Source organism: Anomaloglossus baeobatrachus, chromosome 3 (genome assembly GCF_048569485.1).
Source record: "Anomaloglossus baeobatrachus isolate aAnoBae1 chromosome 3, aAnoBae1.hap1, whole genome shotgun sequence".
NCBI lineage: Eukaryota > Metazoa > Chordata > Amphibia > Anura > Aromobatidae > Anomaloglossus > Anomaloglossus baeobatrachus.
The window spans coordinates 284338394-284364272 of NC_134355.1; the positions used below are offsets into that span (position 1 = coordinate 284338394).

The 25879-nt window shown below is 40.5% G+C and overlaps 1 protein-coding gene across 16 annotated transcripts in view; it reads left to right on the plus strand.

The window, feature by feature from the left end:
* EPB41L2 (erythrocyte membrane protein band 4.1 like 2) overlaps positions 1 to 25879 on the plus strand; it is a 204683-nt gene that overhangs the window by 126993 nt on the left and 51811 nt on the right. For 9 of the 16 annotated variants that reach the window (XM_075339882.1, XM_075339886.1, XM_075339888.1 and 6 more), the window contains exons 6-13: positions 5428 to 5503; positions 7818 to 8036; positions 14366 to 14453; positions 14786 to 14938; positions 17586 to 17683; positions 18795 to 18967; positions 23648 to 23814; positions 24914 to 25558. In XM_075339882.1, coding sequence (XP_075195997.1) covers positions 5428 to 5503; positions 7818 to 8036; positions 14366 to 14453; positions 14786 to 14938; positions 17586 to 17683; positions 18795 to 18967; positions 23648 to 23814; positions 24914 to 25558 — 1619 coding nt within the window. The remainder of the gene's footprint in view (positions 1 to 5427; positions 5504 to 7817; positions 8037 to 14365; positions 14454 to 14785; positions 14939 to 17585; positions 17684 to 18794; positions 18968 to 23647; positions 23815 to 24913; positions 25559 to 25879) is intronic. The other 7 variants (XM_075339892.1, XM_075339895.1, XM_075339891.1 and 4 more) reach the window with 1 other exon arrangement.

The following is a 25879-nucleotide window of genomic DNA, read 5'->3' on the forward strand; positions in this document are numbered from 1 at the left end:
GACAATATTAGGAGGTGTTTGCTCGACACGATGACGACTTCGGGTGCACAAGCGCCATCTGGTATGATATCTCTATGGGATGAGATCCTGATTCCAGGGGTGTTTCACTTGCTGAGCGGTTTAGTGTCGTTTTGATAAAAATTGGTTTGATCAGCAGTAATTATCATTAGCGGACTACTTGGCCTGCTGCCAGGTAGTCCAGCATATTCATACGTTCTGTATAACTGATAGATCTGCAGCAGAAAACACATTGATTTTATAAAAATTATTGCAAATAGCTCAGTAAGTGACACATCGCTGAAATCAGGGTCTCTGTCTCTATATTATGCTGCTCTCAGATGGTGTAGCAAAAACCTGGTGAGAGATTCCCTTTAAGGACACTGGAGGAAGATGAAGTGGCCTGAATTTGTCTCAAAACTAGTGTGGGTGTACAACAATGGACTCCATACTAGCCTGGTACACACCATACATGCTGTTGATTCATCGGAACGGCAGAGAGTTCATCAAACTGGAACTTGACCCATAAGAGGATTACACTGGAATCGGTACAAGTACCTCGGTGCGAGAACATCGGCATTGACTGCAGACACTGAGTCAACTGGTGGAGCAATAATTTGGGGAGAAGGACCATCCAGATGTTACCCCAGTGCAGGAGATGCCACTCAAACTGGGGGATTGTATGGGCTAGGTGTCCTAAGATCAAGTGGGATTATTGATGGGAGGTGACTCCCCACCAAGTGATGATGAGGGTTCATCCCGATAACCCGTGGTATGAAGTCCAACTTGAAGGGGAGGAAGAGGCATCCAGCCGAATATTACACTGCAAAAAGTTATGAACCTCCCTAAGCAGTCCCTTTGAGAGGAGCTTCATGGAACCGAGCGTGCCAACGCAGGTGTCCCACCTAAGAGGTGTGTAGAGGAGGGGTTCATCTGGCAGTGCATTGTGCAAAAGACCCATGAGTGTGCTCAGTTGCTGGAAGCAATAGTATCACGCTCGAAGAGCATCAAGGTTTTTGAAAGATTTTTCTCGCTCGAGCACTGGCAAGTTGAGAGAAGAAATGTAAAGGCTTGGTGAACAGAAGAAGCACTCTGTTAACATCTCACAGTACTTGCAAGTAAATACCAACATCTGCTGGTTTTATCAGCTGTCAGGTTCCCTTTAAAGCCTTTGGATAGTTGATGGCTTTGAAGAATCACATTTTAAGTTAGCGTGCCTCATCCTTTACATGATGGACTCCACTGGGACCTGACAGGCCCCTTTTAACTCATGAGGTGTTTTGGGTTCTGACTAGAGATGAGCGGACGCATAGAAATTCGGTTTGACAGGTCAGCCAGACTTTAATAACGTTTGGTACCCAAACATGGCTTGAACCACAATGGAAGTCATTAATTGTGCAGGTCTCCACCCACATGCAGCCAGCCATAAACAGATCACTTCCGGGGACCTGTAGAAGGGTTTTTTTTTTTCTTTTTTCTTTCAAATTTCTTGGCGCACACTACATCCGATCATGCTGTTGATACCCCCAGTGTGAGCCCTTCGAACACTGCAAGCAGCTCGCACTGGACTGCGCACCAAGCATGGTGATGCTCACGCAAGTGGTGTTCGTATGTAAAGCACCCAAACTTTTTTTTTTTTTTTTTTAAATAAAAATCCAAACACTGAATCTCGGGTTCGCTCATCTCTAGTTCTGACATGTTGGTGGCAAAAATATTAAAACATGCAGATGTCATGTGATGGTGAGCCAAAGAAGCATTCCGTTATCTCACAGTACTTGCAAGTAAATGCCTACATTTGGTGGTTAGAATGGATAGGCAGGAACTGAAGGACGGAGATAGTGTTTCCTTGAGTGAAGAGTTTGATGAGGAGGCCGGGTCAGGTGACAGCTGTGGTGCCGTTGTTAAATATAAAAGACTGAGACCATAAAGGAGAGGAGGAGTTGGTGCCAAGACTTGAGAAGTAGCACACGTGTGAGCAGAGGAGCGGGCTTGTGGTCATTAATGCAGTAGTACCACCTGAGAGTGCCCAAATGCCGATCACCAAACTGGAAATATTTTACTTCTCGTATCCTGATATTCCTAAGGATGATGACCGCTTCAGAAAGTCAGTCATTTATTATCTTTTATTATTAATTTAGTTTTACTGTGATGAAAGAAATATGAAAATTCAGTTCCTTACATCACATCTTTAGGTTTGAAATTAATATACAGTATTTGTTTAGTAAACTGTGTAACACTTATCTACATCTATGTGTCTATATCATTCCAATTCTCCGCTTGGCCATGAGATGAATACTGAGACACACAACAGTGTGGGATTGTCCTCACAGGGGTAAACCATTCATTCTGGTGGAGCGCCCGCTATGAATCATATTGATTGTGTACCATTTAGCCCCTGTCTTCCTTCCACTTAACAATGCTGCTAATCATATTTGCTGTCTGGGCAAATTCTTGACATTTAAGTCATTACATAACATACAATTTCAGAAGTGACAAGTGGCCTCAGTATCTATAAATAATGCACAATTAGTGTCCCATCCGACCTCGTTGAGTTGCTTAGCTTTTTCTTAAATTTGAGGCAGTAGGGTATTGGTAGTATATTTTCTATCCTTAATTAATTTTTGCTTAAGAGCAGGAGAATAACAGATCTACCATTAATTAGAATCAGATCGTTTGTGCAGGACTTAATTCGCCAAGATTTTTGGCCTGTGGACCCTCTTTCATTCCGCTTTACAATGTTGTAGGCAATGTGCCATTTCTTTCCTTTCAGGTTGAGACTCTCATGTTACTCACGGTTCATGGCAGTTCATGGATGATGTGGATGGAAAAACCATCTGAGATCTCCGATTGATACAAAACTGAAAAGACTTGGGATGGTTTTGGTTAATTGCAATCAAATGAGATTTTCTAGAATTGTTTTTAGATCTATTGGCATTCCATGCTTTCCCTGAGCAAAGACTACAAAAACTACACCCCAAAAATAAAATCTTGCCCATACAGCAAGTGAAACCAATTTTCCAAGTAAATCTATTTCTAAAGCTGCTATTGATATGACATGAATTTCTCACCAGATATCGGTAACAACTCATCCAATTCACACAGGCAAAGAAATCAAGCCATAGATGTCTATAAATTTTAGTAATTTGTAACAATGAGAAATGATAGAGGGAAAAGTATTGCGCGAAGAAAGAAAGGTGCAAAAAGCCATTGAAAATAATGACACCAGCAGAAATCTATCAGGAATTAGAAAGCAATCCTGTCTGTTTTTTGTAAAATAATGTCAGCTGGTTCAACTGATGGCCTATAAAAACATCTCACCTGCTGGATATTCAGTATATCACAACCATTTTTGTAAATTTTTAAATTATATTTTCATGGGACAACACTGAAGATATGACACCTTGATACAATATTAAGTAGTACATGTACAACTTGTATAACAGTGTAAATTTGGTATGCCCTCTAAACTCAACACCGCCACTAATGTCTAAAACCACTGGTAACAAAAGTGAGTACACCCCATAAAATGACCCAATTGGGCCCAAAGTGTCAATATTTTGTGTGGACACCATTATTTTCAATAATGCCTTAACTGTCTTGGGCATGGAGTTCACTAGAGTTTCACTGAAGCCAGTGGAATCCTCTTTTACTCCTGCATGACGGCATCATGGAGCTGGTGGATGTCATAGACCTTGCGCTCTTCCACCTTCCGTTTGAGGATGCTACACAGATGCTCAATAGGGTTTAGGTATGGAGACATGCTTGGTCTGTCCAGCACCTTTACCCTTAGTTTCTTTAGTGATGCAGTGGTAGTCTTGGAGGCGTGTTTGGGGTCATTATCATGTTGGAATATGAAGGGAGAGGATCATACTCTGCTTCAGTATGTCACAGTACATGTTGGCATTCATGGTTCTTTCAATGATCTGTAGCTCCCCACAGCCGACAGCACTCGTTCCGCCCCAAAACCATGACACTTCCACCACCATGATTGACTGTAGGCAAGACATACTTGTATTTGTCCTCCTTACCTGGTTGCTACCACAAGTGCTTGACACAGTCTTAACCAAATAAGTTTATCCTGGTCTCATCAGATCACAGGACATGGTTCCAGTAGTTGATGTCCTTTAGTCAGCTTGTCTTCAGCAACTGTTTGCTGGCTTTCTTGTGCACCATCTTTAGAAGAGGCTTTCTTCTGGGATGACAGCCATGCAGACCAATTGATACGGTGTGCAGCGTATGGTCTGAGCACTGACTTGCTGACCCCCTCACCCCTTTAACCTCTGCAGAAATGCTGGGAACACTCATACATCTATTTTGAAAAGACAACCTCTGGATATGACACTTACCACATGCACTCAACTTCTTTGGTCGACCATGGCGATGCATGTTCTGAGTGGAACCTGTCTTGTTATACCGCTGTATGGTCTTGGCCTCTGTGCTGCAGTTCAATTTCAGAGTGTTGGCAATCTGCTTCTAGCCTAGGCCATCTTTAAGTTGAGCAACAATTCTTTTTATCGGACCCTCAGAGAATTGATGTATCTTGTTGAACTTCCAGTGGCCAGTATGAAAGACTTTGAGTGATAATACCAAATGTAACACACCTGCTCTCCATTGACACCTAAGACCTTGTAACACTGACTCACCTGACATGCGGGAAGGAAAATGGCTCATTGGGCACAATTTGGCCATTTTCACTTCGGGTTGTACTCACTTTTGTTGTCCGCGTTTTAGACATTATTGGCTGTGTTGAGTTATTTAGAGGGCACCAAATTTACACTGTAAGGGTCTGTGCGCACTGGGTAGATGTGTTTCTTTAGCAAAATACATACGCTCTGGCCGAATTCCGCACCTGTGGCCCCAAAAAACGCACCCAAAATCCGTATGCGGTTTTACCGCGATTTGGTGCGGATTTGCCACGGTTTTGTCCCTGCGGTTTTTAACCATTATCAATGGCAAAACCGCAGGTGTCTGTGGAAAAGTAGTGAAGTGTAAGGAAAAAACGCAGTGTGCGCACAACATTTTGGATGGGGAATGACTGCATGAACTTTATAAACAAAATTTCTGCAGCAAATACTGTGGCAAAAAATTCTGTGTGCGCACAGGGCCTTATACAAGCTGTACACTGACTACTTTACATTGTACCAAAGTGTCATATCGTCAGTGTTGTCCCATGAAAAGATGTAATAAAATATTTACAAAAATGTGAGGGATGTACTCCATTTTGTGATATACTGTATTTTTTTCTGGATGTAACATGCCAGTCTGGACTTAAGCGTAGTGAAGTGCTCAGATTGTGGAGTGTTGAAAGCTTTGATAGGTACAATATATAATACTATTACTCTGGTGCTTTTCTTTTTCTTTGACATATCATTGAACTGGATGGAACACTTAGCATTGATGACCTTTACATTTTTCCTCCTGTTATTTCAGATTCACCATGGCAATTTGTGTTCAATGTGAAGTTTTATCCTCCGGATCCCTCTCAGTTGACTGAAGACATAACAAGGTACCTGTGACCATAGTCTAATGATATGCTTGTGTGTTATTCCAGGGGCAGCATTTCAGCTCTTGCTGTTTCGCTCTACATATGTAATATACAGTCATATGAAAAAGTTTGGGCACCCCTATTAATGTTAACCTTTTTCTTTATAACAATTTGGGTTTTTGCACAGCTATTTCAGTTTCATATATCTAATAAATGATGGACTGAGTAATATTTCTGGATTGAAATGAGGTTTATTGTACTAACAGAAAATGTGCAATTCACATTTAAACAAAATTTGACCGGTGCAAAAGTATGGGCACCCTTATCAATTTCTTGATTTGAACACTCCTAACTACTTTTTACTGACTTACTAAAGCACTAAATTGGTTTTGTAACCTCATTGAGCTTTGAACTTCATAGGCAGGTGTATCCAATCATGAGAAAAGGTAGTTAAGCAGGCCACTTGCAAGTTGTTCTCCTATTTGAATCTCCTATGAAGAGTGGCATCATGGGCTCCTCAAAACAACTCTCAAATGATCTGAAAACAAAGATTATTCAACATAGTTGTTCAGGGGAAGGATACAAAAAGTTGTCTCAGAGATTTAAACTGTCAGTTTCAACTGTGAGGAACATAGTAAGGAAATGGAAGAACACAGGTACAGTTCTTGTTAAGCCCAGAAGTGGCAGGCCAAGAAAAATATCAGAAAGGCAGAGAAGAAGAATGATGAGAACAGTCAAGGACAATCCATAGACCACCTCCAAAGACCTGCAGCATAATCTTGCTGCAGATGGTGTCGATGTGCATCGGTCAACAATACAGCGCACGTTGCACAAGGAGAAGCTGTATGGGAGAGTGATGCGAAAGAAGCCATTTCTGCAAGCACGCCACAAAGTCACCTGAGGTATACAAAAGCACATTTGGACAAGCCAGTTACATTTTGGAAGAAGGTCATGTGGACTAATGAAACAAAAATTGAGTTGTTTGGTCATACAAAAAGGCGTTATGCATGGAGGCAAAAAAAACATGGCATTCCAAGAAAAGCACTTGCTACCCACAGTAAAATTTGGTGGAGGTTCCATCATGCTTTGCGGCTGTGTGGCCAATGCCGGCACCGGGAATCTTGTTAAAGTAGAGGATGGATTCAACTCAGTATCAGCAGATTCTTGACAATAATGTGCAAGAATCAGTGACGAAGTTGAAGTTACGCAGGGGATGGATATTTCAGCAAGACAATGATCCAAAACACCGCTCCAAATCTACTCAGGCATTCATGCAGAGGAGCAATTACAATGTTCTGGAATGGCCATCCCAGTCCCCAGACCTGAATATCATTGAATATCTGTGGGATGATTTGAAGCGTGCTGTCCATGCTCGGCGACCATAAAACTTATCTGAACTGGAATTGTTTTGTAAACAGGAATGGTCAAATATACCTTCATCCAGGAACTCATTAAAAGCTACGGGAAGCGACTAGAGGCTGTTATTTTTGCAAAAGGAGGATCTACAAAATATTATTATATATATATATTTATTTATTATATATATATATATATATATATATATATATATATATATATATATATATATATATATATATATATATATATATATATATATATATATATATATATATATATATATATATATATATATATATATATATATATATATATAAAATTTATTTATATATATTTATTTATATATATATATTTATATATATATATATATGTTGAGGTGCCCATACTTTTGCATCGGTCAAATTTAGTTTAAATGCGGATTGCACATTTTCTGTTAGTACAATAAACCTCATTTCAATCCAGAAATATTACTCAGTCCATCAGTTATTAGATATATGACACTGAAATTGCTGTTACAAAAACCCAAATTGTTATAAAGAAAAAAGGTTAACATCAATAGGGGTGCCCAAACTTTTTCATATGACTGTATGTCATGCATATAAAATAGTTATAGGAATAGGGGTCAAACATCACACATTTTTATGTAATCATCATACACACTTGTGATGTTTCCCCACAACATTTCTAGGTTATGCTACACTCGGCTTTTCCATATTCTTGCTTCAGTCATCTGTGGCGCTGCTCTGTCTCTGAAAGGCATTACGTGGGCTGCTGGGGGAGCACCCAAAACATAAAGGCTCATACCGTGCCAGGGGTAAGACGTGATTGGTGGCAAGTGGTTCAAAAGAAGCATTGTTTGAAAGAATTTGGCTCAATTAAATATAAAATCCCATCAAGCCTTTTCCTAGGATGTGTTACAGCTGCATTTGTTGGTCCAGTGCATTTTCTTGTGTAATTGTCAGTACTGTCTCCACAGATACTACCTGTGCCTTCAGCTTCGTCAGGATGTTGCTTCTGGCCGTCTGCCATGTTCATTTGTCACACATGCATTACTGGGCTCCCTGACATTGCAGGCTGAGGTTGGAGATTATGATGCCGATGAACACACTGCTGACTATATCAATGACTTTCAGTTTGCGCCCAACCAAACCAAGGAACTGGAAGACAAAATTGTGGATCTACACAAAACACACAGGTCTGTAAGATTTTATTGTATCATTTACTTAAAATCAAACAAAAGTTTAGTCAGTCTCACAATTTCTTGCCTTAAATGTGGTGTTCCCGATAGAGCAGACTAAGGCTACATGCACACGCTTCATTTTATGCCACATTTTTGGTGCAGTTTTCTTGTCAAAGTTCTTACTTTTGACTTCCAAGCAAAGTGTATGAGAATTCAGATTTGCTATGCGCACATTGCAGTTTCTTTTGTCTGCAGTTTGTTTGACACAAACTTCTGACAAACTGCAGCATGTTTATTCTTTTTGAGTTTTATCCCTGCATTTTTCACTAGTGATGGGAGGACTCACAACTCAATCCCCCGTCCACTCGTGGTAGGCGAGGGATTGATCTCTGGTATCTGGCTGGGCGCAGAGGGGCGGCGCAAGCGCCTCATACTTACCGAGTCACCGGCGCAGCTGTACTCTCCCGTGGCCTCTCATTCTTCTTTCGGGGCCACTCATTTGGTATCATGTTTATTCATTGCTTCCCCTTCCCACTGGCGTCTGTGATTGGTTGCAGTCAGTTGCGCCCTCACGTTGAGTGACTGTATGTCTAACGCTTCCAATCACAGTCGCCAGTGGGCGGGTCTATATCGTACAGTAAAATAAATTTAAAAAAAAAAGAAACTGACTTATGGTCACCCCATATTATGATACCCAGCACAGATAAAGCATGTGGCTACAAGGCTGCACCCCCCAGCTATGTTTTTTTTTTTTTCTTGGTTTTGTATCAAAATAGGAGGAACTGCATGCAGCTTTTTTTTTTTTTTAAATAAATGTTTCATTCATTCATTCATTCATTCATTCATTCATTCATTCATTCATATAAATAAATAATTGGAAAAAAAAACCTGCATGCAGTCCCCCCCCAATTTTGATACCCAGCCATGGTAAAGTCCTATTGCCCTGGTGCGATGGAAATCAGTGTAATAGGGGGTTAATTTCAGTTCACAGCTGCCACTAAGCCCTAGATTAGTAATGGGAGGCATCTGAGACCTCCCCCCATCACTAATCTAAATGAAATGAAATAAATGAAAAGAAATAAATGCAAACACCCAAAAAAATCCTTTATTTGAAATAAAATAAAAAATACACCCTCTTTCACTACTTTATTAACCCCCAAAACTCGCCTGCAGGTCTGACGTAATCCACACTAGGTCCAACGACGATTCCAACTCTGCTTCATCTGAATCACAGCATGCGATCATGGTTCATGACCACACGCTGTAAATTCAGGCACAGACTAAGCAGTGATGAGTGGTGACCTCACTCAGGTTAGCTGCAGTCACAGCTGGACGTTCCCACGGTCCTTCACCTGTGACCACAGGTAACCTGTTCTCAGGGGACCTCAATGAACACTGTGCGTGTACAGTACATCACAGCGCAAACTGACCTGCAGTGTGGCTGTCCGAGCCATAAGCATGACAATTCTTTGCTGCAGTAGAGTTGAGCGAAAGACCACAGCGGCCTCACCCCTGATCATTAGCAGAGGCAGCTGCAGTCTCCTGTGGAGCAGATTCGTGGCCATGCAGGTCAGGACCTGCCGCGTCTAGGGCGCAGCGGGTCCTGATAGTGTGCACATACCCTTAAAGTCCACTTTTCTTTCCTTGTGTGTTTTCTATAAAGTAAATCCCCCTTAACGGCATACAGAAAATAGTTTTGATGAGTAAACAAAACGGCCAAATTTCCTTTTAATTTCTTGAGCTAAAATGAGATACATTTGTGTCATCCTTGCAGGCTTGTATGTTGTTCTTATTCTCAGGGCTGTGTCTGCACAATCACCCTAAAAGCCCAGATGTGCTCCTGCCGCCTGGCTGTGTATCTGTCACAGACACAACCTAATACAGGGGTCGGAAACCATTTTGGCTGAGAGAGCCATGAACGCCACATATCTTAAAATGTAATTCCGTGAGAACCCTACTCACTAGGGGGGGAGCAGCAGTGGTGGAGCGGCTCAGAAGGTCCTAGGAGGCAGGATAGGCTATGCGGGCACGGAGGAGAGGGTGTCGCGGCTCAAGAGGGGCAGTGTGCAGAGGGTCGGCGCTCGTGGGGTGTCACTGCTGCGGGCTCCATTGATCTGCTGGTGGGTTGCTTTGAATCTCCCGCAGTTGATGAGATCTACTATAAGAAAATGGCCGCAGCGCAGGTGCAGATCAGTGCGATGGACGTTAACAAAATATCCGTGGAGTCCTATCTTTGCACGCACAGCCTTCGCGGCCATTCTCTTGAAGTCGATCTAGTCAACAGCAGGAGAGTCAAAGCAGTCCGCTGGCATATCAATGGCGCTTGCTGCTGCGACACCCCACGAGCCTGCAGTATTGCCGACCCTTCGCGACTACTGCCGCCCTTGTAAGCTATATGCGGTTTCTAAGATGTACCCCCATCACTCCCCCCCCCCCCCCCCAGTTTAGGGTGAAAAGAAGTGCATCTTACAAACCAGAAAATACAGAATTTTTTTTTATTAAAGAGTTGTCTGTGCGCCAGATGCAGCCATCAAAAGAGCCACATCTGGCTCGCGAGCCATAGGTTCCCGACCCTCTACCTAATAATTTCCTGCCAGTTTACTACTGACAGGCAATCATACTACAATGTACTGAAAATACCAAAGTTTTCTACCAGTGATTAAATCTTTTTACTATGAAGACCTATGAGACTTAAAAATGAAAATAACGCAGAATACAAACCCAGTTAGGCCCGTTTCACACAATCAGTATTTCGCCGGATCCAGCACACATGCAGTACAGTACATTAATTTACAGTGGAAGCGCGACACCATGCAGACAAATGCGGTGTCATGCTCCCACTGGAAATGATTGTATGTACTGCTTGTGTGCCGGATCCGGCATCCGGAGAAATGCTGGATGTGTGAAACGGGCCTTAATAAAACTGTAGAGCACATGCATGTTATAATGGGCCCAAAGCGTGACCATTTATTTAAATGGCCGCCAAGTAATACTATATTTACAGTGCTATTCAAAATTTTTACGCAAGTGTGGGGAAAAAAATGCCATGAAGTAAGAATTATTTAAAAAATAGACGTGTTAATAGTCTAGTTTTATCTTTCAACAAAATGCAAAGTGAAGGAACAACAAAAGTGGAATCTAAAGCAAATCAACATTTGGTGTGTCCACCCTTTGTCTTCAAAACCGCATCAATTCTTCTAGGTATACTTGCTCACTTTTTTGAAGGAACTTAGTAGAAAGGTTGTTCCATACATTTTGAAGAACTAACCACAGATCTTCTATGGATGGAGGCTCTTCTGTCTCTTGTAATGCCAACAAACTTCATAACGCTCAGGAGGGCTCTGGAGCCATATCATCACTTCAAGAAGCCTTTGTTCTTCACTACACTGAAGAAAGTTCATATGGACATTGGCTATGTGTTTGAGACTCATTGTCTCCCTGTAGAATAAATGTAAAGCCAACCTGATGACTCTTTTATGGTACTGCATGATGGGTAAGTATCTGTCTGTATTTCTCATTATTGATGACACCAAAAATTTGGCAATGTTGGGGACCATAGACCAAGGAAACTTGGCACAGCAGATGAAAGACATCATACTTCCTTCTCTTCAAAATTGGAAGATTTCCAGCAGTGTCATCTGCTCAGAACCGGCAGCAATAAGTGGGAACCAGCTACATCCAGAGCTGGTCTTCATGAAAAAATGAAGCAGAATACCATACCTTCTACATGAAGTAAAATGGCAACAGGTGGGTGTACTAGAAAAATAACATCATTTCTGGCCATTATATGACTTATAATCTGCATTATTTCCAGTTTTCTCTGCTGAAGTATGTGTATCTGTAATTTGCAGTCCACTAGGAGCTGGGGGGAAGGATTTGAGCTGCAGTGGTTTGTGCTATAGACAGCACAGCATAGAAAGGGAGTTTGTGCTGTTTATTCACCTTTCAGCTCTCAGAATCAAGCTGCAGAGCTGAGGTGTCTTGATCTGAGTGAAGTTTTGATGTGAGGTAAAACACTTGTTATAGCTCTCTGCACAATATCCCTCTCCCTTCCATGCTTTGCCTTCCCAATATCACTTCTCAACTCTCCATTCATAAAGACAGAGTACTGTGACAATCCCATTCATAGATCACTACATGACACATTCTGTCTCCTCTGAACAAGATGGACTTAGGCTATATGCTCACGCTGCGTTTTTAATGCATTTTTGTCGCGTTTTTTTTTTTTTTTGGTGCAGTTTTGTTGTCAGCACTTTCTTACCTTTGACTTCCCAGCAAAGTCTATGAGAAGACAGATTTGCTGTGTGCACGTTGCAGTTTATTTGTCAAAATTTTGTGACAAAAAAGAAGCAGCATGTTCATTCTTCTTGCGTTTTTTGTCAAAATTTGTCACCCATTGAAATCAATGGTTACAAATTGTTTGCATTTTGCATACGCTTTACCCACAGTTTTGTCAATAAAAACACAGCTCATGAACTTAGATCCAGAATGACAAAATCAAATGCTGGAATGATTTTGGAATGTTTCTCTCTTTCTTTCTTTCTTTCTCTCTCTCTCTCTCTCTCTGTGTCTGTCTGTCTGTCTCTCTCTGTCTCTCTAAGCACTTTATAGTCTCCGATCACCGACACGACGCGGCTGTCACTCTGCTCCCGCGGCCTCTCATTCTTCTTCCCGACCCGCACATTAGCCTCATTACATATTCACTGCACCCGCTCCTTAGACTCATACATATTCACCGCTTCCCCCTCTGTGATTGGTTGCAGTCAAAAGTTTGATACCCATCCAAGATAAAGCCTCACAGCTGAGGGCTGGTATTCTCAGGCTGGGGAGACCCATGTTATTGGGAGCCCCCCCCCCTCCCAGCCGAAGAATCAGCCAGCAGCCGCCTGGAATTTCCGCATCCATTGAATGTGAGAGTCCCGGGACTGTGACCAGAAATTAGGCCGCGATTGAAGTGAGCTGCAGGTGGAGGACTCACCTGAGTGACGTCACCACTGTTCTCACGGCTCACTTCCGTGACGTCACTGCAGCAACACACGCCATACTGCGGGGCCCACAGCTGTGATGTTAGTGGTTCACCCCAGTTCATTCTGATGGCGCCGCTCTGTCTACACTCCAAGCTGGCAGTCATGCTCTATGGCCACTTGGTCTGACAGGACAGGGATGTAGCTGAGGTGAATCGCCGTGGGACATAATGTGGATTACATCGGACCTGCAGAGGTGTTTGGGGATTAATAAAGTGGTGAAAGAGGGGGCTTTTTATATTTTATTGGCTGTTTGTGGTTGTTTACTTTCACGTACAGATTAGTGATGGGACGGGGTCTCATAGATGACTGCCATCACTAATCTAGGACTGAGTGGGCTACTATTAACTTCTCATTACTTAAATTGCCACTGCACCAGGGCAATCGGGAAGAGCTGGGCCCAGCGCCGGAATTAGTGCATCTTATGTATGTGTGCCACCTCTGGGGTGGCTGTGGGCTGCTATATAATATCAGCTGTCTGCTGTACCTTGGCTGGTTTTAGAAAAATGGGGGGACCCCCCACCCCCACGTGATTATTTATATATTTTTTTTTTTTTTAAATAAATCAAATACTTAAAAGCGTGGGATCCCCTCTATTATTTCGTAACCAGCCAAGGTACAACAGACAGCTGAGGGTTGGGTTGCACCTTCATTACAAGCAGCTTTTTTTTTGTTTTTGTTTTTACATTTCCAGGGTCTCTGTGACAAGGTGCAGTTTTGGTTGCAGTTTGCGTGGAGAAAAAACGTCAGCGTGCGCATATAGCCTTAATATGCTTTTTCACAGTGCATGAGTTCAGGAGGCAGGAGGAGAGGAAGAAGTGTGTGAGTGGGGTCCTGGTAGTGATGGCCCCAGAGAACCCTGATATCGACATCATCAAATCTGTCTGGGATTACATGGCAAGGCAGTAACCTACATCCATAGAAGATCTGTGGTCGGTTTTCCCAAGATGTTTGGAACTCCTAGAAGAATTGCTTCTTTTTTGAAGACCAGTGGTGTGGTTACATCAAATCTTAGTTTGATTTAGATTTCTCAGTTCATTCACTCTGCATTTTATTAGACAAAAATAAACTATTAAAACTTGTATCTTTGAAAGCTTTGTACTTTTCCTAATTTTTTTCCACACCTGCCAAAAAAACATTTACTCAAAAACTTAAAAAAAAAAAACCCCCACAAAACTATGTATGTTGGGTTTTTTTTATTGTGTGGGATCAGGTTTGCTTTGCAGCAGTTGTCAATCTGATGTTAATGTATAAACAATGAAAAGTTGTTTCTACCCGATACTATTTTCTGCACATTAAAACCCGTTTTCCGCTTTTTAGAGGGCTTACACCAGCACAAGCTGATGCTGCTTTCTTAGAAAATGCGAAGAAGTTATCAATGTATGGTGTGGATCTGCATCATGCCAAGGTATTGTAGGTTTTGGCTGTATGTGTTTGTGTAGACAGTAGGAAAACAATCCCGCTGAGGTCCGCTTCACATCTGCGCTGTCACACAAGGGACATCTGATTTCTTGGAGGTGTAACTGTTTAGTCAATCATATATACTCATTGTAGATAACCCTTACTTCAAAAAGTAAGCCTTTAAAGCTCCAGACTTTTTTTTTTTCTTAAAGGTTTAAGGTGTAAATTTGGTATTGGTGCCAACTGTTCCTTTAATTTTGTGAGCAGTGATCTAAACTATAACTTGCACTCCACATTTGCACGTTGTGTACACTATTAAAGGTTTCTTTTACCCTACAGGACTCTGAAGCTGTGGATATAATGCTTGGCGTTTGTGCAAATGGCTTACTCATTTATAAAGACAGACTACGAATTAATCGATTTGCCTGGCCCAAGATTCTGAAAATTTCCTACAAGCGCAGCAATTTTTTCATTAAAGTGAGACCTGGTGAGGTAAGTTGGGTTTTCCTGTTCTTTGGAGCGAACTCTATGAACAGACAACAAGCTGATGAGCGGAGCAGGAATGTTTATTTCAGTAGAAAATGAGAGAAGAATCTGCTTCTCTCTCGTGAAAGGAATGCTGAAATCCAGTTTCCGGTCTGCCCTCATAGATCACTGAAAATAGGTGAGCTCAGCTGACCTCAATTTGAATGTCTGTGTTACTGCAATATGTTTTACAGGCTTTGGTTTAGAATTCGGATTTACTTTTCTCCCAACATGGATATCCATTACTGCGATATAGAATGTGCAGTGCACTTAGCATTACAGATTATTTGTCAGTGAATCGGTAATTGGTGTCCTACCTCAGCAGAAATGTAAGGGCTTGTCCAGAACTTGTATGTTGACGACCAATCCTACCAATCACTTTGCTTTTGAAGCTGGTGGGCCTCGACATCAAATCTATGAAGCTTTACAACGTTGGCACTTAAGAAAGCGTGACCCGCGGTAGTCACATATACATGAAAGTTTCAGGATCTTGGCAAAAACATTTAGTTTTATAGGTCCTGCAGTTATTCTATGGCTTATGCTTCTTGGTAATCCAATACCGGTGGTCTCCTCACACGACCTGCTGGTTTTCTGCAGTAAAAATAATGAAGCACTATGTAAGATTACAACCTATTGTTCTGGCTAAAAGATCACCGTGTGATATGCAACAAAAGAAGAGTTGGACCCAGCACCAATTTCGATACCATAAAAAAATCTATATTGAACCATTTTCTTAAAAAATTGAGGAAAATCCATAACTCAAAACAAAGAGCATGAGTAAACTTGACACGTTTCGGACCCTACATATTAAAAACAAAAGTCCTTAATCATGTCTATTTTTTTCCGTTTACCTTTCCTCCCTTTTAAAGAGGTCCTGTAAGCAAGAAAAAATAGGCAGTTTTTGCCCTCATTTCATTCCTGCTGCTCCCCTAAGTATTCTGGATTGCGTGTCTTTTTTTTGTTTTTTTTTGTTTTTTTTCCAAACGAAAATCCGCATTACAGTTGCAAAAGTATAAGCTTTTTTTTTTTAATGAAGTGCTACTTTTTATTGTTAGTAGAAAGGAGCTATATCTGAATATCTGGAACAATATGACTAATGACGTGAGCAGCGGGCTTGTCACTTGCATCGGAGTGCTCGGGTACGCTTCATGCTCAGCTGAGTGTCGCGAGTGCTCAAATGAGTGAAACATATTACAGAAAGAGCTAGCTTCCTTCAGTGAATGATGGGAGCCAGCACCCCAGTGAGAGCCTCTTGCAGTGTCTGGCTCCCACTGGGGGTAAAAGCAACGTATTTGTATGCTGTGTGTTAAAAAAAAAAAAAACAACAAAAAACTAACTCTAAAATTAGAGAGTTGTCAAGAGATTATAGAGCAAAATGTCCTACCCACTGTAAGAAAACTTGGTTTCATCATGGGTCCTCCAGCAAGGCAATGACCCAATGCAAACATCTAAAAGAACTGTTTGAAAATGGCCGGCAATTAGTCCTGACCTCAATCCCATTGAAAATCTTTGGGGTGAGCTGAAGTCTTCCATTGGGAAAAAGAACCCCGCACACATTCAAGAGCTTGAACAAACTGGAAAGGGAGAGTCGGAGAAAATACCAGCTGAGAATTGCAAGAAGCTTTTAGATGGCTCCAAGAAACGTTTGGAGGCTGTCATCAATGCCAAAGGGTGTGCGATCAAGTATTAATTAGGGGTTTATTTCTGCACAGGCTGTTTATTCTGTTTCTTCTTAGAAATTGCAACATGTAAGTTGTCAAACAATGTTGTTGTTTTACTTTGGAGCATTAATTAAAAAATACTGAGTATCTAACTTTGGTACATTTCCATTCATTTCTGAAGATGTTTGTATAATCTATGAAAAAAAATTAAGGGGTGCCAATAATGGTGAGCAGCACTAGAAGAAAACAAGCATTTGGAATGTTACCATCAATAACGTAGAATTCCTGCTCACTCCCTAGAACAGAGACGCTTCATTTTATTGGTCATCAGATGGAAAATCAATTTACTCCAACCGAAGTTTCCACCAACAAGCAATTATTTTGTACACCTGCATTTCTTCTTTTACTGATTTATTTTCTTAGCCCTTAAGGTGTTAAATAGCTATGTTTCTATAGAAATAAATAGATTTACATTGATATTTTTGTCAAAACAGCCACAGTGTGAAGAACACATATACAGTTAAAACCAGAAGTTTACATACATTATTTATAAAGTCACATCTGCATGTTCTTCTCACTACCTGACATGAAATCAGAATAAACATTTGACATTTTAGGACAATTAGGAACAAAAATTATTTCTATTTTCCAAATGCCAGAATAATGAGAGAGAGAATGTTTTAAGGCATTTTTATTACTTTCTGCAAAGTCAAAAGTTTCCATACATTTAATTAATTTCACTAATTGTGCACATATGATGAAGAGTGGTGTCTGGTATGTATCGCGATAAGCTAGTCATTGTCTCCTGATCGTTGCGGCCTGACTGATCAGATTAGCATCCAGCCGTTTGCTTGTAGCCTACTATGAGACACTGCCTGCTCTTCAGGTACTGTTATTAATTTTGTACGTGTTAAGTGCTACTGAATTTGTCTATATGATTGTCTGTTTTCCAGCTGGAACAGTTTGAGAGCACCATTGGTTTCAAGTTGCCTAACCATCGTGCTGCCAAGAGATTGTGGAAAGTTTGTGTGGAGCATCATACATTTTACAGGTATGGTCAAGAAGAACATGTTACCTTCATTCAGGGGCGCTGAATGGTTGCAGGAATTTCCAGCTACAATTTTGGTAAAAAAAAAAATGGTTCTGCAAAGCACTTTAATAAACGTTTTGTAGTTAGAATCCATATCAGAATATATCTTGTTAAAGGGGTTGTCCAGCCCTGGGTTACAAGTCTGCAGTCACTCTGTGTGACTGCAGATTTGAGTCCTCTCAATGTGTGCACTACTATGTGATTTCGGTACATGCAGTCACGTGTTTACCACATGGGTGCAGCATCTCTCAGTCCAAGTGCTTTGAGCAATGTCGGATACAGTCTAGTCGGAATATGGCTGGAAGTATGCAAGTAACATACATGTGGTCACATGAGCGTTCTCTCTTGGCAATATAACCAGTGAATCATCACAACGCACAATGTGAGGCTTCACAAGTCTGCAGTTACATAGAGCAATGCATAGACTACAAGTCTGTAGTTACTCTGTGTCTGCGGACTTTTAAATCCTCACATCACACGCGCTGTGAGGATTCTCTTGTGTCAGTCAGGAACGGTGGTCATGTGCCCACAAGTATGCAATATGCATATGCCAGAATCCGACTAGATTGGTGTGCGGCCTTGCTCGGTACACTTGCAGGGAGCCAGTGTTGGAATGTTTTTGGATAACTACATATGATTCTGTTATTTCTGCATATAGGAACCCTATGGATTAAGCAAATTAAAACTAGAAACCCCCCTTAAGTTTCACACCTTTTAATTGAGCTGAGCTGTTTCAGGGAAACCTATTGCAGATAAAAATACACCAAGCATACAGTTAAGCAATCCCCATAGGCAAACATTGGTAGTAATAAGGGTCCTACTGGTGAGCTGAGCAATTCTGCCCTTGTTATATGGCTGTTTATGACCGTTGTGATCAGTTAGCTCATCCCTGGTTAGCTGTACGTGCATTGGAACCCTAGCTGTGATTGCTGGAGTCTTGTTTTTCCCTAAAGTTTCATTATGCTCTGTCTCTAAACAATGATGTTTCTTCTAATTAGAGAAGTTGAAGTATTGTGCTTCAGAGTGCAGACCTTTGATAGTGTTCTTATTGTTTTATTTTCACATTCCGCAGGCTCTCCTCTCCTGAGCAGCCTCCTAAAGCCAGGTTCTTGACTCTGGGATCTAAGTTTCGGTACAGTGGTCGCACACAGGCACAGACACGAGAAGCCAGCACAAGGATAGACAGACCGGCCCCTTATTTTGAACGTACATCCAGCAAACGTGTGTCCAGGAGTCTTGATGGAGGTAAAATGCAGCTTGTATTAAATCTAAAGAATGCGATTTACCTGTTGATATAGCGCTGATTGACAGGTTAATAGTGTTTAACACATGTTTGATACAGAGAAGTGAATACAGGGAGAAAATTAAATTATATCCCCCTGCAGCTGCTCGCTTCCAGCCATTGTGGCGGTGCAAGGAAAAATTACTACTATAATCGCCAACATGCACATTGATGGACAGCCTGCACACATATGCTGCAGAGGAAGCTGTTATTTAAAGGGGTTGTCCACCTTATGGTTTTTTTTTTTTTTTAAAAAATGCATGTAATTGGTCGTAAAAAATTATTTGTGCAATTTGCTTTTATCAAAATGTATTAACGTATTCTGCAGGCAGCAACAAATTGTAACGCGGTTGTCCACTTTCATGGTTATTTCAGCAGATTTGTTGGAGACTGATTTTGTGGCACTTACATCATATAGATATGACAGGTTCTCCTCCTCCTGGTGGAGGAGCATGTGACCAGACGTGTCAGTCAGTCTCCTCCAATAGAACAGCAGTTTTCTTTTGGGAGCTTTCCAATTGGAGGAGGCTGATGGACAGTCTGGTCACATGCTCCTCCATCAGCAGCCTTTTACAGAATGGAGAGCTGTGCAGTGTGAGTGAGCAGCAGCAACAGAAGCGGTCATACATCTAGAATAGTAAGCGCCACAAAATCATGTCCCCAACGCATCTGTAAAAGTAATGATAAACTGGCCATCCCGATAACCCATTCTGCAGGCAGGAATAGACAGTACAGGCCATAGGAGGCAAACAAGGCAACATTTTTAATGAAACTCAGTTTCAGACATTGATATTTTTTTTACCCTTGAATGTATTCATTTATATAAGAAGAAAACATTTTTTTTGTTGTCACAAGTAGTATATTGTGCAAATCAGAAGTGATGCTATTTGTTACTTGGCTGATCATAATTGAAAAATGCATAAACTTGTCATCGTGTGATCTGCTAAAAGTTACCTTATTGCTCTTAATACATTCACATATCCGTCATCAGAGGATGAAGTGACAGTCAGAGGATCTTTTGTCCTCCTGTCCTCCTTTTTGTGCTTTTAAACTGCTCGGTGTCATCATAGGACACTGAGCGTCAAAGCAATTAATCAGATCTGATGGGTAATTCTCTGGATATACACTAAAAAAGGCTTCAATTTCTAGATTTAATTAAACTGCTCCTGCATTTGTATGTTCAGATATTGACTTTATACCCCCTTCACATTCTCTTTTGTGGAAATGATCTCTGTCCCAAGAGAGCAGCAGGGAAATAACTTCTGCCATTGCCCTAGAAATTGGTAATCTTAATATGGACTTCACGCTAAAATGATTCTAATCAGGGATATTGGTGTTAGTGCAGTTCCCTAATATTCCATAGGTCAGATATTCCATATGACCTAAAATGAGGTGTAATATAAAAATTCAAATCAGATCGACCGTTGACTCCCTTTTTAAAGTTTTCCCCCTTTGCAATTTATAGTCCATCTAGAGGTAGACTAAAAAAAATCTAATAAAATACTCATTTTTTTTAATATATCTTTCCCATATAAATCTATTTTGTCATGGATATCCAAATTTGACACACTAGCCCCATCAGGTGTGAGATCTATTTCAAATTTCTTTAGTATTGGGAAATCTGAAGACCTATTGGTTCTAGTGGTCTAGAATTCTCTGTGTGGAAACATGTTGGTTAGTGGGACTTTGCTGCCATCTTCTGGGCATTGCATGTCAGTAACCTTTGCGTTCTTTTACATTTCATTAGGTAGTCCTAAACTCTGAGCCAGCATTTCCTCCATTCAGTGTTTGCAGTTAATTTCATGCAGCCATTAGAGCTTTATTAAGGGTTTTCCAAATTCAGTGCTTTAGATATAACAGTGTTATTTAGCTAAGAAATTGCTAAGGCATCGACAATGAAGAGCTGTTTGTTGGGGTTACCAAAATGATAATTTCAGTAAGATGGTGGTAACCTGCCCCAATATCATGCAATTAAGGTTCGATCTTAGAGCAGTTTCACTATTTATGCTAAGCTAAGTTATCATTTGAATGGGAGGGACAGGTAGAGAACATGGTAGTTCAAAAAATGGAAGAGTGGCGGAGCACCAGAGTGTAGGCTATATATTCAGGGGCTGTTTGCGTTTTAATGAAGTCCCCGGTTTTGCATTTGCTGACTGTATGCAAGTGCGAGCATATACAGGATATGATGAGAGACATTGAACTCGGAAGTAGTGATGGGCGAACACCGACGGGAAAATTTAGAATCCTTGCCAGATACCTAGTATCCATGCACCGACCCTGGATGATGAGTTCTCAAGGAACTTGCTGTAACTATCTGGATGTGGCCATCTGGATAATTAAAAAATAGAGGAAAAAGAAAGAAAATATGAAATAAAGCAGGCGCATTATACTTGTGAGTCTCCCACGTGGCGGTAACACTACTTCCAGACCTGCTCTTTACCCTCATACATATTCACTATTTACCCCGCCCACCGACAGTCCCAGCTTGATTGTTGCCTACTCTGCCATTGCAAGACGTGTAGCCAGGATCTTTGGACTTAAGAAACTCTACACTGCTGCTGTTTTTTCTTTTTTTATGTCCAATACATTACATTACACTTTATCATGTATAAGCAGGTTTAGCGATCGATTGCTGGGGGGTCTAAACCCTACTGAGCCATAGTAAGTGGTTCTGGAGTTCCCAGTCTTAATGGAGCAATGATCATGCATACTCTCCATTCATTGTCTGTAAGACTGACAGACTGCATCCATTACAGCGATCTTTGGGATCTCTCGAGTGCTCCGTACTCGTAACGTGTAGTCACACGGGCACGACTCGTGTACTGAGTATAATAGAAGTCAAGCATGGGAAACTCAAGCATTTTTTCTGAAGATCTTAACATTTATAATGTTGGTGAACACTTTTTAAATAATGTTTGAAACCTACTATGAAATTTCATGGTATATGCAAACTGTCAAAACCATATGACATATCTATATCTATCGTTATAATATATATATATATATATATATATATATATATATATATATATATATATATATATATATATATATATATATATATATATATATATATATATATATATATAAAATATAGTACAGACCAAAAGTTTGGACACACCTCATTCAAGGAGTTTTCTTTATTTTCATGACTCTAAAAATTGTAGATTCACTTAGAAGGCAACAAAGCTATGAATTAAAACATGCGGAATGAAATTCTTAAAGTGTGAAACAAATGAAAATATGTCTTATATTGTAGGTTCTTCAAAGTAGCCACCTTTTGCTTTGATTACTGCTTTGCACACTCTTGGCATTCTCTTGATGAGCTTCAAGAGGTAGTCACCGCAAATGGTCTTCCAACAGTCTTGAAGGAGTTCCCAGAGATGCTTAGCACTTGTTGGCCTTTTTGCCTTCACTCTGCGGTCCAGCTCACCCCAAACCATCTCGATTGGGTTCAGGTCTGGTGACTGTGGAGGCCAGGTCATCTGGGGTAGCATCCCATCACACTCCTTCTTAGTCAAATAGCCCTTACACAGCCTGGAGGTGTGTTTGGGGTCAATGTCCTGTTGAAAAATAAATTATGGTCCAACTAAACGCAAACCAGATGGAATAGCACACCGCTGCAAGATGCTGTGGTAGCCATGCTGGTTCAGTATGCCTTCAATTTTGAATAAATCCCCAACAGTGTCACCAGCAAAGCACCCCCACAGCATCACACCTCCTCAATGCTTCACGGTGGGAACCATCCATGTAGAGTCCATCTGTTCACCTATTCTACAAAGACACGGTGGTTGGTTGCAAAGATCTCAAATTTGGACTCATCAGACCAAAACATAGATTTCCACTGGTCTAATGTCCATTCCTTGTGTTCTTTAGCCCAAACAAGTCTCTTCTGCTTGTTGCCTGTCCTTAGCAGTGGTTTCCTAGCAGCTATTTTACCATGAAGGCCTGCTGCACAAAGTCTCATATATATATAAACCATATTATGATATATAGAGGGAGATGGATAGATACATGGATAGATAGAGAGATAGATAGAAATATATCATAATATGGTTTTGACAGTTTGTATATACCATGAAATTTCATAGTAGGTTTAAAACATTATTTAAAAAAAAGGGAGATACAGGTTCTTAAGATGCACATAAAGTGAAAAATTAGAGTAAAAAAGGAGTAAAAAGAAGTGTTCACCAACATTATTAGTATTGTTATTTCTAAAGGAGTATGAACTTGTCGTCTTTGCATTGTTTGAGGTCTGAAAGCAATGCATTTATTTTTATTTTTCTTACCATTTCTCTTTTTCAGAAAATACAAAATGTATTGCTTGAAAATTCGGAGACATACATACACGTGCTATATATACCATGTGTGTGTATGTATATGTATGTGTATATATATGTGTATGTATATATGTGTATATATATGTGTATATATATATATATATATATATATATATATATATATATATATATATATATATATATATATATATATATATATATATATATATATATAAATACATATACATATTAATATAATATATAATAGTGTGTGCGTGTGTGTATATGGTTTCAGAAAACGGAATCAATTGTGGATGTAGGCCTTTTTTTTATTGGTGATGTATATTCTGCCTTTTCACACAGCTCCGATTGGTAGTATCACAGATCAAAGCCTACTGAGGGATGCATCGGTTTCTCCCGGAGACAGCGGCGTTGATGGTTTAATGTCCGGGTCAATGGCTGCAATTCGGGAATCTCAGGATGGAATATCAACACCCAGTGCTCCATCAGTATTCCCTAACGACACAAAGGTAAGGGTAATACAGACCCGCCTAATGCGTGTAATGTTGGGTGTGCTGGGTGCTTGTGTCCACTCGCTGTGTGGTAGCTTTTGCTTCTTGTCTCTGTTTGCTATGGCTGTATACATTGTACACGCTTGTGAAAAAATATCTGCTGAGATGTATACACAGAAATATCTAGAATAAATTTGCTTTTTTATTTTAACCTTTACGTTTACATGACTACTGGCACACGTGGACATACACATATTTTACATGTTTTCATAAATAATGAACCTGATTTTAGGGTGAAATATAACTAATGACCAAGTGTTCATTTTGACATGCGTTAATCCACTTCAGAACAAAATGAGCAACGAAGTGAACTGAAGTGGTAACCTGATATATAGACGATGTGTTAAAACATTCAGTTGTGGATTTCTACTGCAAGTGACAATGCTGCCGCCTGGCGTAAAAGCTGTCTGAACACACACTGTACGTGCCTTTAGGGGCCCTTGTGCTGCCCGCGTGGCTACGATATCCTTGCCTACCAATTATTTCAGCATTTCTTTCTACTCTTGCCAAGTAATGAATTATTTAGAATACATTTAACATATAAACTGTATCCATTTCTTCTTAAAATCTGAGCTTGACCCTCCCCCCATTACTTCTGCCTGCATCAATGTGTTGTAATCCTGGTTTGTTGCTCTGTGTTTCTCGCATGCGAAATATACTGTATATTAAGATAATAGCGATCATTGTTTTCAGGTAAAAAAACTATCCAAGATACTCTACAAGGTCTTTTCTCCAGCCCAACCCTTTGTAAATGGGCTTTCTGGAGTAATGTTCCATAGAATAAGCACCATACAGGTGACACGCACACTTTCCCTGGGCTCTATAGGAATATAGATGTGGCATGTATATAGACATTCTCCCTTTACACTCTATTGGAATAATTGTTTTCTGATTGCAGAGTTCTGTATCTATATAAACTTGTTACTAACCTTTTTCTATTGTGTTTTTCTTTCTCTGTTCCTACTGCGTACACATTTTTTCACTTTTTCTTTTCTACACTATTGCATTTGATTACACGCCCATATCCACCTGCTTGCTGCTGGTGTTGTTGGATTAGCTCAGTCACCCATTGTCACAGTCACCCATTCACTGCACTCATACCATTTCCGCCAACCTGCCATCCATCCCTGAGATGGACTTGCCTTCAGATATTTCAGATGATGATGATGATGATACAATGGAGGAACAGCATGAATTATCCTCTAGTGATGATGGCATAAGTTACAAGGACTGTACTACCAAGGAAGTGGCACCAATTCACAATGATTTGCTATCAAAATTCCTGGACTCTACCACTGATGCAGGCAGCCATTTTCCTCCACTAGCCGTTTACAATAGCCACCTGTCCGTAAAATACAAGGCCGTGGAATGTGGCTTCTTTTCATTCAGCTTTTGCAAAATCTTCTCTTTGAAATTCCCTTCCTTGCTTGATGAGGATGGATACATTAGTTTCCCCAGTCTCCCGGACGTTTGTGTGTCTTTCCTGCCATCCAATCTGCAGCGCTACGTTCCTCTTACCTCTCCTTCCTTCATTCCATCCCTTGTCCTCATATTTGTGCTGCTCCTTTCAGCCTCTCAGTCCGTCCCATTTTCATTGATCCTTTCCCTTCCTCTTGCTCTGTCTCTTTGCTACCTGGAGCCTAAGACGAATCCATTGGGCTCCTTTTCTGACCCTGACCTGAATGAGAAAGCAGGGGAAGAGGTGTGTAACACTGTTATAGCTGCCACTTGCATCTAGTTTTCACGTCTGTATGTTATTTTTCAGTCTAGAAAAATATATAAGCAATGAAATAGGGCAAAAAAACACCTTTTATTTGTTATCTAGTATTGGAAAATATATATGTGGACAGGACACAGTTGTATTACGGTGATTAGTTTATTGTCTAAGGAAAGTGCAATAATTACATAAACAAATAATAATATTATATTCTAAACAAGGGACGATTTTCTTTTATTTTTCCTTTTTGCCTCTAACTGATGCTAGAATATGACAGTCTGTCTTTTTGTTTAGTATATATTTGTG